The 15,386-nt window shown below is 38.8% G+C and overlaps 1 protein-coding gene across 2 annotated transcripts in view; it reads right to left on the bottom strand.

Moving 5' to 3' along the window:
• Nucleotides 1–7,722, bottom strand: part of SLC17A4 (solute carrier family 17 member 4) — a 33,363-nt gene extending 25,641 nt beyond the window's left edge. For both annotated transcript variants that reach the window (XM_025383433.1, XM_025383432.1), the window contains exons 1-2: nt 7,639–7,722; nt 385–511 (exon numbers count right to left, since the gene is read on the bottom strand). Coding sequence is in view for 1 of the 2 variants with exons in the window: in XM_025383432.1 (XP_025239217.1) it covers nt 385–475 (91 nt within the window). In the remaining variant the exon portion in view is untranslated. The remainder of the gene's footprint in view (nt 1–384; nt 512–7,638) is intronic.
• Nucleotides 7,723–15,386: the final 7,664 nt, after the last annotated feature.

Below are 15,386 nucleotides of genomic sequence, written 5' to 3'. Positions count from 1 at the left end.
AAAGGCCTATTTTGAGATCGGGGTCAGGTTTGGATTTAACACGAGCAGAGAGAACCAATGGGACATGTCTTGAGCTTAGAATCAGACAAGCCAAGGTTGGTTTCTATATCTCCTACTTAGAACCTGCTCTGATTTTTTTCCTTCATCTCTAAAGAATGTCATGATACCTGCCTGTCTTATATACCTTCAAAGTTTCTTGTGAGAAATGAAATAATTATCAATAACTATTTATAGCCATATAGAATTCTTGGCAATTGGTGGTAGTGAGGAAAATGATGTGTATCAACAAAAGATGGCACAGATCTTAGTTTTATTTACTAACACAAGTCAAGGTGCCATAGATCCTAGTTTTATTTACTACCAGATTACTGTGCATGATTTTACCTTTCCTGGAGCATTCCTCTTGAGCCATATTTAAATTGCCATTATTGGAAATGTCCCCCACTGTAGCTTTGACATCTGGTCCAGTAGACATTTTGGTTCTCTCTTCCCAGGGACTGACATTTACTTACTAAAATAAAAAGAATGCAAAAGCAAATACAGAGAGAATCTTAAATGATACCGCCCCAATTCTTTCTAAGAACTAGGAGCAAATGTTGTTCTATAAGAAAAGTGCTAGATTAGGGTTCGTGAAAACTAATTTGTCATCCTGGCTTTATCACTAACCAATTGGTTGGTCTTTGAAAGGTCGCAGTTTACCCTGGGTCTTAGTATCTGTGTCTCACAAGTGAGGAATCTGGCCTGGATTGCCTTCATAAATTGTAATAGCCTTTCTAGTTCTGTGTTCCCATGTCTCTAAATTGATATTAGTATTAAATGGACATGAAAAGTTGACAACCTTATTTGCAATTTCATCTAGGAGATTCGAGTGGATTAAATTACCTGAAAAACTATTATAACCGCCTATACATATTACATAAAATATAGCAAACACCCTTTTACATAGCTGCAAAGACAGTAAGAGATACATCCATCAAGTTAGATGTCTGCGCTAACTTCAGTGACCATGAGATTGGGGCACAGAAGCATCAATTTCAGTGATGTGGGGGCCTGAAATCTAAGCCCCTGTGGGGATGAAGGATGAAGCCGTAGGCCCATGCCAGGGAGGCGATTATAAGGGAGATTCTAATATACAGTTAGATGCCTCAAAGGGGTTCAAAACTTGGTTAAAGAGGCTCTTCCCCTTTCAACAATAACAGGGACAACCCTCTTTGTCCTGAGTTGTGGTTTGAAAATAAAGTACTTTACCTGAAAACTGTGAAAGTTCATATCTAGGTTATGGAGAATTGAGGGTTGAAATTCATATTTCCTTCATTGTCTGAGAATTCATCCCCAGCTAAAAAACTGACCAAAGAATCAAGCCCAGTCTGATTCGCTCAAAACAGATTACACAGAATTACTGCACATGAAGCTCTATATATTATGAGCTCAAAATAAAAAATTATAAACACTCAAAGAAATGATCCATCCAAAACAAGTTTTCAGACTCAACGCATAGCAAAATTAAACTACTGAGAACTTCCAAAAATAGAATAAACTGACAAAGACATTACATAAGTATGCTTTAAATAATTGAAGAAATAAAATATGGACCCTAAAACATTAAAAGATACCAAAAAGAACAAGCAGATTTAAGAAAGATACTACTTGAAATACAAAAATAATTGGGCATTAAAATTTTAAACTAAGTGACTAGACATAGCTAATGAAAGAATTAGCAAAATCAAAGGCAGTGAGCTATGTAAATTATACAGAATAAAGCTCAGTGAGATGATGAGGGATGACAGCAAAGTTAAGAAACTGGAAAATGGAGTGAAAAGGTCCAATGTATGTTGAATAGGACTTCTAGGAGGACAAAATAAAGAGAATTGAGAAAAGGCAATACTTTAGGAAATAACAGATAGGAATTTTTTAGAATAGATGAAACCATAAGATTTCTCAGATTCAGGAATCAAAATGAGTCTCAAGCTAGGGAAATGAAAAGAATCTACACCTAAACATATTTAAGGATACTGCAGGACACAAAAAGAACAAAACTTATTTATAGTAATAGATACCATAAAAGATGACTTGATAATAATAGATACCATAAAAGATCACTTTTAGAAGGGGAGAAATTGATTACAGCATTCTATCAGATATGAAGTAGTAATTGTTCAACTTCTAGCTAATAAAAAAATAAAATACAGTAAATTGGTAAAAAGTAGGAAACTATTGGAACGAATATGAATATAGATTAAGAACAAACATGGGAAAATGTGCATCACTTCACTATCAAGGACATGGATATTAAAAGAACAAGATCCTATTATTTCTTACCTATTACTTTTCATAAACATTTTAAAAGACTGTTACCACCAAGCTTAGTCAAAAATGTGGGGAAATGAGCTATTATTTCAGGAAGTCAAGCTGCATCTTCTCACTTGTATTGCTGCTTCATGGTGTGTACCAGAGACTAATAGGCACAGCCACACAGAATAGTATGTTTCAGGACACTCCTTAAAGCAATATTTGTAAAAGCAAAAAGTCAAGAACTAACTAATGATTATTTAATATTTGCATAATTAAATGCAGATATTTTCTGAATACTACACGGTTATCAAAGAATTGGATACATATATAAAAGCATATAAAGATTTAAAAGACAGGTAAACAATCAAGCATCTACAGTTTTCAAGAGACTCACCTAAAACATAAGGATTCACATAAACTTAAGGTAAAGAGGTGGGAATAGATATTCCACGCAAAAGGATACCAAAAGCAAGCAGGAGTAGCTATTCTTATATCAGACAAAACAAACTTATAAGCAACAGCAGTTGAAAAAGATGAAGAGAGACATTATATAACGACAAAAGGACTATTCCAACAGGAAAATACCACAATCCTAAATATATATGCACCTAACACTGGAGCTCTTAAATTTACAAAACAATTACTACTAGATCTAAGAAATGAGATAGACAGCAAGACAATAATAGTTGGGGACTTCAATACTCCACAGACAGCACTAGACAGGTCATCAAGACAGAAAGTCAACAAAGAAATAATGGACTTAAACTATATCCTAGAACAAATAGATTTAACAGATATTTACAGAACACTCTACCCAACAACTGCAGACTATACATTCTATTCATCAGCACATGGAACATTCTCCAAGACAGACCATATGATAGGCCACAAAACAAGTCTCAACAAATTTAAGGAAATCGAAATTATATCAAGTACTCCCTCAGACCACAGTGGAGTAAAATTGGAAATCAACTCCAAAAGGAACTCTCAAAGCTGTGCAAATACGTGGAAATTAAATAACCTGCTCCTGAATGATCATTGGCTCAACAATGAAATCAAGATGAAAATTTAAAAATTATTTGAAATGAACGACAACCATGACACAACCTATCAAAACCTCTGGGATACAGGAAAAGCGGTGCTAAGAGGAAAGTTCACACCATTAAATGCCTTCATCAAAAAGTCTGAAAGAGCACAAATAGACAATCTAAGTTCACACCTCAAGGAACTAGAGAAACAAGAACAAACGAAACCCAAACCCAGCAGAAGAAAAGAAATAACCAAGATCAGAGCAAAACTAAGTGGAAATTGAAACAAACAAACAAAAAAATACAAAAAATAAATGAAACAAAAAGCTGGTTCTTTGAAAAGATAAATAAAATTGCCAGACCACCAGCAACATTAACCAAGGAAAAAAGAGAGAAGATCCAAATAAGCTCAATTTGAAACAAAACGGGAGATATTACAACTGAGACCAGAGAAATACAAAATATCATTCAAGACTACTATAAACACCTTTACGCGTGTAAACTAGAAAACCTAGAGGAGACGGATAAATTCCTGGAAACATAAAACCCTCCTAGATTAAACCAGGAAGAAATAGAAACTCTCTGTGCAAAGGAATGGGGAGGGCAGGAATGGCCATGCAGGAGTTGAACTTTGTCTTTGTTGTTTACATGTGTGACAACAATAATGTAATTTGAATTATTACTGTAATTAAAAATAAATTTCAGGGACACAGGTAGGCTGAGATGAAGAAGGTGAGTGTTTTAGAGTCAGTTGCTGGTATTCTCTGTCAGGTATTCATTTTCACTCCAGGAAAGAAATGAGGAGGGCACTGCCCCGTCACTTCAAGTCAAATGATAGGAGCTGCCCGCAAGGGGGTCATTCAGGGAGCTTGACCTATGTCCCTTATGTATGTGTGCTTGTGTGTATGTAAAGGTGAGTGACACATGCCTCAGAATCTAAGGGCATGAGGTGGTGACTCCTGGTCTGAGGCTGCAGAGCACAGCAAAGGTCTACACCGCACTGGAGGCTGTGATACATCCCACAGCAGCAGGGGTGAAGACGCACAGGTAGAGACCAGCAGGTCCCTTATGAACCAGATATGGATGACTCAGGAAAAATCCAGTTTACAATCTCTTAAAATGAGAACTGTCTGGAGAGGCCACATGACCCTAAAAGAGAGGACAGACTGTCTGATGCCCAGCACCTGAGAAAGGAACCCTAACTGCTGAGTTAGTGAACACATATCACCCCTGACATGGGAGGACTAGTGGATGCCACCACTGGGGTACAATAAAGGATTCAGCATTGAACATTCATCCAACCCAGAGACCACCAATGCCAAGGCACAAGAGTTCCGGCTAAGAAAGACACTTCCTGCTTCTTGCTTCTAACTCCTTACCCACCAGCCATGGAAAGATCAGAAGCGACAGCTAGCAAGAGGGGTGAGAGTAGTTGCTGACAGAGTAGTTGCTGACAGAGAAAGGGAACAAGAAGCCAACCAAATGATCCCTTCCCTCCCCAGAACCAAGCTGGAGTCGTGGGTGGCGGGGCAGGAGAATGAAGGTTTACTTTTAGATCAAGTTTGGAATTTTCTGGTTTTCACTGGACTGGATCCATTAATTACAAAATGAGATTATTTGAAGACTACAAATAAACAATAAACCCATTACTACTGAAAATGATCAGAGAAGTTACAGCACCAAGCAGATACAAAGTTACAGCACCGAGCAGATGTAAAGGATACGATGAAGTTACAACACCAAGCAGACGTAAAGGAATAAAATGTAAAGGGATAAGCAGTAGGTGCTGGTGAAATGAAATCATTTTCCATGTGCTCTCTGTGAAGGACTCTTCTTATTAATATAAAAGAAAATAGACCTGATCCTTTGGTGCTATTGTGTTTAAAGATAAGTGGAAATGTTACATAATGTCACCACTAAAGTTGATAAGTGAGCAACTGACAGAGAAGTTGCCTCAATGATGTCCTTCAAAACCACAGATGTTAGACCATGGAGCCCTCTAGTCTGCACTGAAATTCAAAAACACACTCAAAATTGAATTAAAATCCAAACAAATACTCGTTGGCAAATGGAATAGTTCTAGTAACTCTGAAAAGAAACTTGGTAAAATGAGGGGACTGAATAGTCTGCTGGAAAAATAATTTGCTTATGATTTATTTTCACACCTCAGGGCAATTAGTTGAATTGAAAAACTCGTATCAGTCACAAGAACTAAAGACATAGCTTTCAGGGTAACATTTTTTCCCACAGGCTATACCCATACAGACTCTTCTAGTGTCCCAACATCTAAGAGTTCACTGACCACAAGTTCATTCATTGATTCAGTAAACATTTATTGAATCAATGAATGCAATGTTGTGCTTTCATAGCTCCATCTCCTGCATGACTGAAGGACTTAGTAATCATTAAATTGCCCTCTCCTTATGCTTATTATAACCAGCAATCAATTGCCAGTTTTTTCAGTAATGGGCGATCATGGTTTTGCTGACGTTAATGAGAGCAGTGGGAACAGACAGCCGAGGGCGAAGGGAGGACAGTGCTGTTGTGGAGCAAGGGATGCAGGCACGGACAGTACACCTGTGAGAAAGTTACATCCCAGGAGGGGCACATATGAAATAAAAGAAGTAAGAATGCCACATGGTATGAAAAAACAAGAGTAGCACTGACAGAAACTAGGTCATTAGCATCAGGAGAGGAGGGCAAGCACTCTGCTTAGTCTAACCACTTTACCTAGTGTGGTTGTGTGAAATGGTTATATTTGAGCTGAAATGGAAACACTGAGAAGGAGGCAGCACTGAGCAAGAACATGCCAGGCCAAGGAACCAGCAAGTCTGTCACGTTTTTCTAGGCAGAAGGTAGTCCAGCGTGGCGATGCAGAGTGAATGAGGAGGTTAATGGTAGGTAATGAGATCAAAGGGGTGGGCAGGGACCAGACCATTTTGGGTCTTATAGGCCAGGTAAGGGGACTGGATTTACTATGGCCACTGTGTGGCACATGGGCTATAAAGGACAAGATTGAAAACCAAGAGACGGAACAAGAAGCTGTTTCTTGACCTGTGCAAGTGTTGATGGTGGATGGGCTAGGCTAGCTGTGGTGAAAAAGACCACATTCAGGACCTGTTTTGGAGATATGCCACTAAGACTTGCTAATGAGGTGTATATGGGAACAAGAGAAAGGGAAGAATCATCAGAGACTTCCAGACTTATGACTTGAGCAAATGAGTGAAAGTGTTGCACTCAAAGTTGGGGAAATGAACAGGGAGGGCAGCAGGTTTCAGAGGAAAAGCAAGAACTTTATTTTGGACATAGGGGTTGAGACTCCTGTTAGACTCAGAAGGGAAGATTGACAGGTGAGTTTTGTGTCTGTGAGTCCATAGCTAAGAACAGAAGGGCCTTGGTAGAAATATAAATTTGTAAGTCATCAGCCTTATCTATTTATTTTGAAACCAGGTAAATGAGGAAAAAACAGCAAAGAAATGGAGCCAGCCATTCTTATATCAATTTCTCATCAGTTTTTCTTGTCAAGACTGCTTGTATCCGTTCTTTTTGGATTCATATGCATCCTGTTCCTCTGCTAGTCATCAGTTCACTGTAGAATGAGACTTTTCCTTAAGGTGCTGTGCAGAGCTATTAATAGCTCAAATGTCGGCTTATGTGGTCTCAGCACTGAACATTTTTCCTCCCTATGAGAAACAGCCCATGGCTCTCACTCACAGTTTGCAAATAAAGTCCTCTGCCCTAAACTCTTCATCATTAACCACTTCCCAAAGCCAGGTTAGATTTCATTTATTTTGCTTTCCCATAAATTCACTGGAACCAAACCAGAACAGTTTGGTTTTGACTGATATTTTAGGCATGATGAAAATCTTCCTCTGTGAGAATTCAGTATTGGCATTTATTGTTGCACTGTGGATTTGATCAATGCTTAAAAAAATTAATATATTTCACAAAAGCAATCCAAATATATCATTTAGTTTTTCTCTCTCTTCTTCTCTCTCTCTCTCTTCCTCTCTCTGTCTCTTCCTCTTCCTCTGTCTCTCTGTGTGCCTGTGTGTGTGTGTGTCTGTCTGTCTGTCTCTGTTCAGCTATACTTTTAGAAAATTTCATTCTCTTGAATTTATTCCCTGTAGTTCCATGGCACTTAATGCAACATCCCTTCTCACTTACCAGAATTATCTCAGGACACAGGCATTCTCTTCTCCACTCCCACAGTCTCTGCCCCCAAACAGCAAATTAAGCTGCTCTCTAATGGAAAAAGACCCATTCCCATCATCTCAAAAGCAGAATATTAAGTGTAAAAGTTTGAAAGCTAACTAACCTGAGGGAGGAAGAGTGCAGGATCCTCATTCCTTTCAAATAAATTTCTCTAAGCTCTTTGCAATTGTCTAATTCTGGGAGGTAAATAATTACCCAAAACCTTTAGCCCTTATGTTACCAGCTTGGAGGATTTTATTGGCTCAGTGGTTTAACTTTTAACTTTACATTTTATTGTTTGATTGATAAGCAAATCAAGCTCATTAAATCTTCCTCATGCTTCAAGCCCAGCTGAGGTCACCTATGTCTTCCCTCATCCTTAATCAGAATCAATGTCCCTTCTTATAAGGATCCTGACACCCCACATGCCTCACTGACAGCACTGTGCCCTTCTGGGGTCTCTCAGAGTTATTATAATCTTCATGGAGATGGGGTATATTTGTTCCCTTTGGGTCCCTTTTCCACCATCCTCCTATTTAATAGAACTGAGTTTTCCAAAGAGGAGAGACTTAATACATTTTGGTCGACATGAGTGATTTTTGTGGTTTTCTGATTATAACTTTTTGCACAAAGGCCAATGAGTTTTCTGTGAAAATTAACTCTGTGATTCTCCTCCCTTTTATGGCAAAACATTTCAGAAGACTCATACATATTTGCATTCTGTTTCCCCACCTCTAGTTTTCTCATGAATCCATCAGCAACAAGACAGCCCTTAGCAAAGCCATCATCAGCCTCTCTGCCAGCAAATCCAGCAGTCACATCCCAGGCCTCATCTGTCAGTGCTTGACAGATTCCATCACTTGTTCCTTCTTGATGCCTTGTTTCATTTGATTCCATCGGATCTGATTTTCCTCGTGTCTCATTGGTTGTTCCTTCTCAATAAGTTTTGCTGAATCCTTACCTTTTCTCTGGTTTCTACTGTTGATGTGCCCAAGACTCTGTCCTTGAATTTCCTCCCTATCTAAACTCACTCCCAAGGAGATCCCAGCCAGTCCCCTTTCCTTTCACACCTGATTCTGACCTCTTCTCTGGGCTTCGACTTCAACTTCATCCGTCTCTCATTGAGTACCCATTAGGTATCACAGTCTTATGATGGCAAGCAGAACTGAATCCCCCTCCAACCCTACTCTTGGCCCAGGATTCCTCATCTTGGTTAATGGCATCACCATTTCCCTGTTAATCTTGCCAAAAAAAATCAGCCTTCATTCTATACTTTCCATTAACATTCATTCCAACAGTATGTTCTATCAGTTCCACCTTCATCTCTTTCCATTATTTTTTATTTCCTCCATTCCTATCACAATCATCTATCACCAGGGTAAATAAAATGATTACTTACCTGGCCCCACTGTTTCAATTCTCTCTCTTTTAATCCATCTCGCATAGCAGGCACAATATTGGAAATATACATATGCTCATGTTACTTACTGGTATAAAAGTCTTCCAAAGCCTTCCCAGAGAACCTAGGACAAAAGAGAGCAAATTGACCTTCCTGAAGGTGCTCCAATGCCTTACATCACCTCGGACACACCAACCTTACTGACCTCTGCCCTGTTGTTCTTCCCTCACTAAATTCCATCCAGTTCTGCCTTCTCCATGAAGTTCAAGGCCTCTGCACTTGCAGTTCCTCCTGTCAGTGATGCCCAGCTCCCCAAGATGATTGCAAATGTTTTACCAATGTTGTTAGAAAAATAAAACACATGAAAATAGATTTTCCAAGAAGCTTCTAATATGGTCTTGATTTTGTGTCAGTCTAGGCTAACTTGCGTATTTATGTCTTAGTTTTAATAAATATTTTTTAATTTTAAAAAATTAAAAATAGATCAAAGATTATAGAATAAGGGTATAAAGAAAATATTTTTGTACAGCAGTACAATATGTTTGTGTTTTAAGCTGTTATTACAAGAGTCAAAAAGTTCAAAAGCATTTAAAAGTTTATAAAGTCAAAATGAAATAGTAAGCTAGAATTTATTATTGAAGAAATAAATTTTTTTATAAACTTAGTGTAGCTTAAGTGCACAGTGTTTACAAAGTCTACAGCAGTGTACAGGCATGTCCTGGGCCTTCACATTCACTCACTGCCTCAGCCGGAGTAACTTCCAGTCCCACAAGCCCCTTTTATGAAAAGTGTCCTAGATGTACCATTTTTTATCCTTTTACTATACCTTTTCTATGTTTAGATATGTTCAGATTCTCAAATATCACTGTTTCAATTGCCTACAATATTCAGTACAGTAACATGTGGTACAGGCTTGTAGCCCAGGAGCAATAGGCTAGACCATGTAACCTAGGTGTATAGCAAGCTCTACCATCTAGGTTTGTGTAAGTGCGCTCTATGGTATCCACACAACAACAAAACTGCCGCACAGCACATTTCTCAGAATGTATACCCATGGTTAAGCATTGCACGATTGTATTATAGCAAATATACAGCACATACTCTGTGGGGAGAAGAAGCAGTAGATGAGTTTCTGTGGCTGGCACTATTAATTGGTTAAGCCAAACTACATTTCCAAGTTTCTGTGCCCTAGCTTGTATCTACTATAAGAAATACAGAAACAAAAACTTCATTTCTGTGGCTTCCTTGAAACAAATGGGACCTACACATTTCTGGCCATTGATGCATAAAAAGAAGTAGGCCTGTGTCTCATCTTTTTTTCTTTTTTCTTTTTCCTTCTGCCTTAACAGTGGATGTCAGGTCTCGAGGTGTGGCAAGTACCTGATGGCTCATGAGTCAAGAGCAAGATGAAAGCCAATAAACTGATGGTGGCTGTATCAGTCAGGATAAGCTAAGTTACACTGGGATAACAAATGACCCAAAAATCTCAATTGCTTATAATAACAAAGTTTTATGTGCTGTTCACAATTCATGACCATTGTGTCTTGGCTACGGCTTCTCACCATGTTTTCCTCACTTCAGGGCCCAGTTTGACAAATCAGGCTTTATTTGGAACACGGATGGTCTCATGGCAGAAGTAAAAGAGAAATTATGGCGAGCCAAGTGTTCGCTCTTACAGGTTTTGCCTAGGTGTCACTTCCACTCAAATTTAATGGGGCAAAGCAAGTCAGATGGCCAAGCCCAATAGAACCAAGATAGAGAAATATAATTCTTTCCAGGGGAGGACCAGGGAAAATTTTTGAATAATAATATAAGCTATCACTGTCCAAGCTTCAATTCAAAATTATTTAGTTAGTTAACTATCCCTTCTGCACACAAAACATACTTACTCCCTTCCTATGAAAAGTCGATTCAAAGTCTTATTTAATTATAGCTTCAGGGCTAATGTTGACAATTTTATGATATTCTCTCATCAGGTTGAATATGACTTGTCTTGCTCCAGAAACTCATGAACTAATGAGACAAGGTGTGTGCCTACACACCCATGCACACCCAATGTGTCATGCTAGGACACAGAAAAGATAATTGCAGACAGAATTGCACAGTAGTTTGTAGTTTAAAGAAATCTGAGATCATGTGGGTAGCTATTTCAGTCTTCGTCCTATCTCCCCACATGAGATAGTCACTAATAAATCTGTGGCTGTGCACACCATGAGTAATTCCCCCAGGATATTATTTTTCACAGGTCTTGGCTTCACGCTCTGGTCAGTCCTTCCTTTTCCAATATCTCCTTTGACCATATTTGAATAGTCCTTGCAGACTGGGCAGAATGCTTAGCCCATTGCTGACAAAAAAAAAATTTTTTAAAGAGGACACCCCCCACACACACAAGTGATGTAACCCTTGATGAGTCACAGCCTCCTTTATCCAGGCTGGTAGTTCTGTGGTATTATGTCACTCAAAATCATAACCAGTTTCCTATATAAGTGCTTCTCTCTCCCTCCTTTCTCTCTCTCTCTCTCACTCTCTCTCTCTCTCTCTATGACATGGGTTACTTTGAGCCTACCAGACTTCAATAGAAAAGCCATCACCTTTGCTTCATTGTTTTTATGAATGGTTACCACCTTGGTTTGATGCTTGCACAAGGCCAAGCTTTAAAAGGACTTTCTTACTTAAATCATTTGTCAGTTTTATCTTTAACTGTTGGGAGTTGAGAAATAGTGTCTTTCAACTCAGTAAGTCTAGAGTTTTTAGTTTCTCTCAATTTCCTTCATTCTGATTTTCAAACCAGCTAATTACTTTGTGAGATTATGTCTTGTCTTATTATACTTTGTTAAATATAGTCAATAGTAAATCACACAATTTATATTAATTATGCCAAGAATTTCACCAAAAATAGTAAGCTCAATAGGGAAATTACCTATAAATTAGTTTCTAAAGTTTTCTAAATGTTTCACCTGTGCAAATTAAGTACTACTGCCCTTCTAAACTCTAATAACAGCTTCTTTTCTGCTTCTATCCCATCCCTGAAGCTAATGCCTCAAAAATGGTGGTGCTTTGTCTTATTTTGTTTTTAATTTATGGCAACACCCTATGCTATACCTTGTACTAATTTCTGTATTGGTTAGAAAAGGAGAGTTATGCTGTGGTAAGATATGAAGCCTTAATTAGTGGCATACAATGTAATTTTATTTCCTGCTTCAAGATACATGTCTAGCACAGACCAGCAGCAGCTGTGATCCACATCATCTTCCTGTTGAGACCAGGCTTATGGACAGCTTCCATTTGAAACATTGCAGCCAGTCTCATGGCACAGAAAAGAGAGAATATGTGTAAAAACTTATGGCTGGAAACATGTTATTTGTAATTAAATTGAATTGATCAAAGTAAGTCACATGATCTAGATGGACATTAATGCAGCCAAGAAGTATGAGGAAGGCAGCAAGTATCTGCGAACAATAATATATTCTACCATGGGGTCGAGTAGAAAAATTAAAAAAAAACTTGGGTCCCTCAGGCTTTATTGAACTGGTATACCAGTTCTGAACTGCCTATAAATTGGGAAAAATAAAAATCTATCTGTTTAAGCCATTACCTGCATACGGTTCAAGAAGTAAGCAGTGTCTACTTTGGTATTAAACTCACTTGTATTGAGTTTTATTTTCAATGCCTTCATTTTTTTAGGTTTTATTTGTCTCCTTGTAGGGAAAAGAAAGATCAGACTACATAGACACAATCAGATATTGTGTCTATGTAGAAAAGGAAGACATAAGGAACTCCATTTTGACCTGTACCCTGAACAATTGCTTTGCCCTGAGATGCTGTTAATCTGTAACTTTGCCCCAACCTTGAGCTCACAAATATGGAATCAAAGTTTAAGGGATCTAGGGCTGTGCAGGATGTGCCTTGTTAACAAAATGTTTACAGGCAGTATGCTTGGTAAAAGTCATCGCCGTTCTCCGTTCTCGATAAATGCACAATGCACTGCGGAAAGCCGCAGGGACCTCTGCCTGGAAAGCCGGGTGTTGTCCAAAGTTTCTCCCCATATGACAGTCTGAAATACGGCCTCATGGGATGGGAAAGACCTGACCGTCCCCAAGCCCGACAACCGTGAATAGTCTGTGCTGAAGAGGATTAGTAAAAGAGGAAGGCCTCTTGCAATTGAGACAAGAGGAAGGCTTCTGTCTCCTGCCTACCCCTGGGAATGGGTAGGTATAAAACCCAATTATACGTTTGTTCAATTCTGAGACAGGAGAAAAACCGCCCTGTGGCAGGAGGCGAGACATGTTGGCAGCAATGTTGCTTTATTATTCTTTACTCCACCGAGATGTTTGGGTAGAGAGAAGCATAAATCTGGCCTACGTGCACATCCGGGCATAGTGCCTTCCCTTGAACTTATTTGTGACACAGATTCCTTTGCTCACATGTTTTCTTGCTGATCTTCTCCCCACTATCACCCTGCTCTCCTACCGCATTCCCCTTGCTGAGATAGTGAAAACAGTAATCAATAAATACTGAGGGAACTCAGAGACCGGTGCCAGTGCAGGTCCTCTGTATGCTGAGCGCCTGTCTCCTGAGCCCACTGTTCTTTCTCTATACTTTGTCTCTGTGTCTTATTTCTTTTCTATCTCTCATCCCACCTGACGAGATATACCGACAGGTAGGAGGGGCAGGCCATCGCTTCACTCCTCCCATTTTTTCCCTTTTCTTTATAGTATTTATAAATAGTTTATTAGTGTTTTATATATCTACTTTCTTAGTTTCTGTAATTTCTTATGATGTTTTATTATCTGAAGATCTGGAGAAGAATGTCCAATCTTTTTGTGTTCTCCTGACTCTTGCTCATACGTGATTGTTTCAGGTGTGTTGTGTAATTTCAGATTGTGAGTTCATATTTAATGTTTCACCTCAGCTAACCCTGCCATGGATTGAGAGATTGTTTCTCCAGAGAGGTGTTGTGTTTGCCTCTGTTCAGTAACACCAATCTGAGACCTTTTGTGTTCCTGACTGTCATAGATATAGTACTGATATTTCACCATAAAACAAGACATTGGGGTTTAGGTTAAGATATATTTGGCCCATGTATTACGAATAATGTTATTCTTGTTTTACTAAGAATTTTTTCATGTAAAATAAGTAACAAATATACACATCTGCCCTTCTAGCAAATTTTGAGTTTTTTGAATTCACTTTTTTTAATCTTTTGGCTTGGAATTATAAATTCCATATTGTAGATTTCCAAATGTCAATATATCCTAGGCATCTTAGTCAATTTGGACTGCTGTAACAGAATACCATAGACTGGATGGCTTAAACAACAGAAGTGTATTTCTCACAATTCTGAAGGCTGAGAAGTTCAAAATACTGACAGACTCAGTATCCGATGAGGGCACATTTCCTGGTATGCGGACAACTGTGTTCTCCAACTCCAGAGAGTTGTATCCTCCAGTGGTGAAGAACAGAGAAAGCATGCTCTCGTGTCTCTTCTTATAAAGGTACTAATCTCATTCATGAGGAATCCAGCCTCATGACCTAATCATTTCCTAATCTCATCCCACTGGTGGTTAGGATTTTAACATATGAATTCGAGGGACACTCAAACATTCAGTCCATAACAGTAGGTTTCTTGGAAGAATATTTCTGGCTAAAAGATACTTGAAGAATTTGTGCAGCTTTGGAGGTGTAGTGTTATTTGTTGGCTGATTTACTGACATCCTAGAATCATATTCTCCAGACAGCTGAGCTAAAGGCTGCAAGTTTACAAGCCTCCTTTCATTGCTTCTAATCCAACCAGCATTTAAGCCTAGCTCTTACATTGTGGACATGCAAGCCCTAAAATAAGATTTCCCCATGGATCTACCATGATCTACATATTTATTCTTCTTTCTCAGGAACTGTGTTGTTGTCAGAATGTCAAAACAATTGCACTTTGCTCCTTTACCCTGAATGCCCTAACCCGGAAGAACGGCAATGTTGCTGCAGGAATACACTGGGCTGATTGCTCTGCTAACTGTAGGAGGTGCTAAAGTAGATCCACTTTGATACTGGCATCCTCTCTGCAGCCTTAAACATCATGAGTTTCTCTGTTGGTGATATTCTTGGTGAACTGCTTTGAGAGGCCCCTGTCATTACAATCGAAGGTACTTTTTAGCATACTGTGAACTTATAAAATAAGATCTGTGACAAAGTACTCTTTTTATTGTCAGTCTATCCCTGATGAATCAGTCAGTGGCTTTGTTGGCTCTGTTTCCTACTTTGTGACTAAAAGAAGTTATATTACGCATTAAAACCTAACCTCTAAAGTGGCATACCATCAATCCTGCCATATTGTTTTTCATTGGTTGCGCAGCCTGGTACAGGGTGAGAAGGGGATACACAGGGTTGGAATAGCAGGAGGCAGGAATAATGGGGTGCCACCTTAGAAGATACCTATTATACTAGGACTACAATTAAGTCATCCAAAAGTATGATAT

This window comes from Theropithecus gelada, chromosome 4 (assembly GCF_003255815.1).
Source record: "Theropithecus gelada isolate Dixy chromosome 4, Tgel_1.0, whole genome shotgun sequence".
Classification (NCBI taxonomy): Eukaryota; Metazoa; Chordata; class Mammalia; order Primates; family Cercopithecidae; genus Theropithecus; species Theropithecus gelada.
This window is presented reverse-complemented; position numbering and strand designations above follow the sequence as displayed.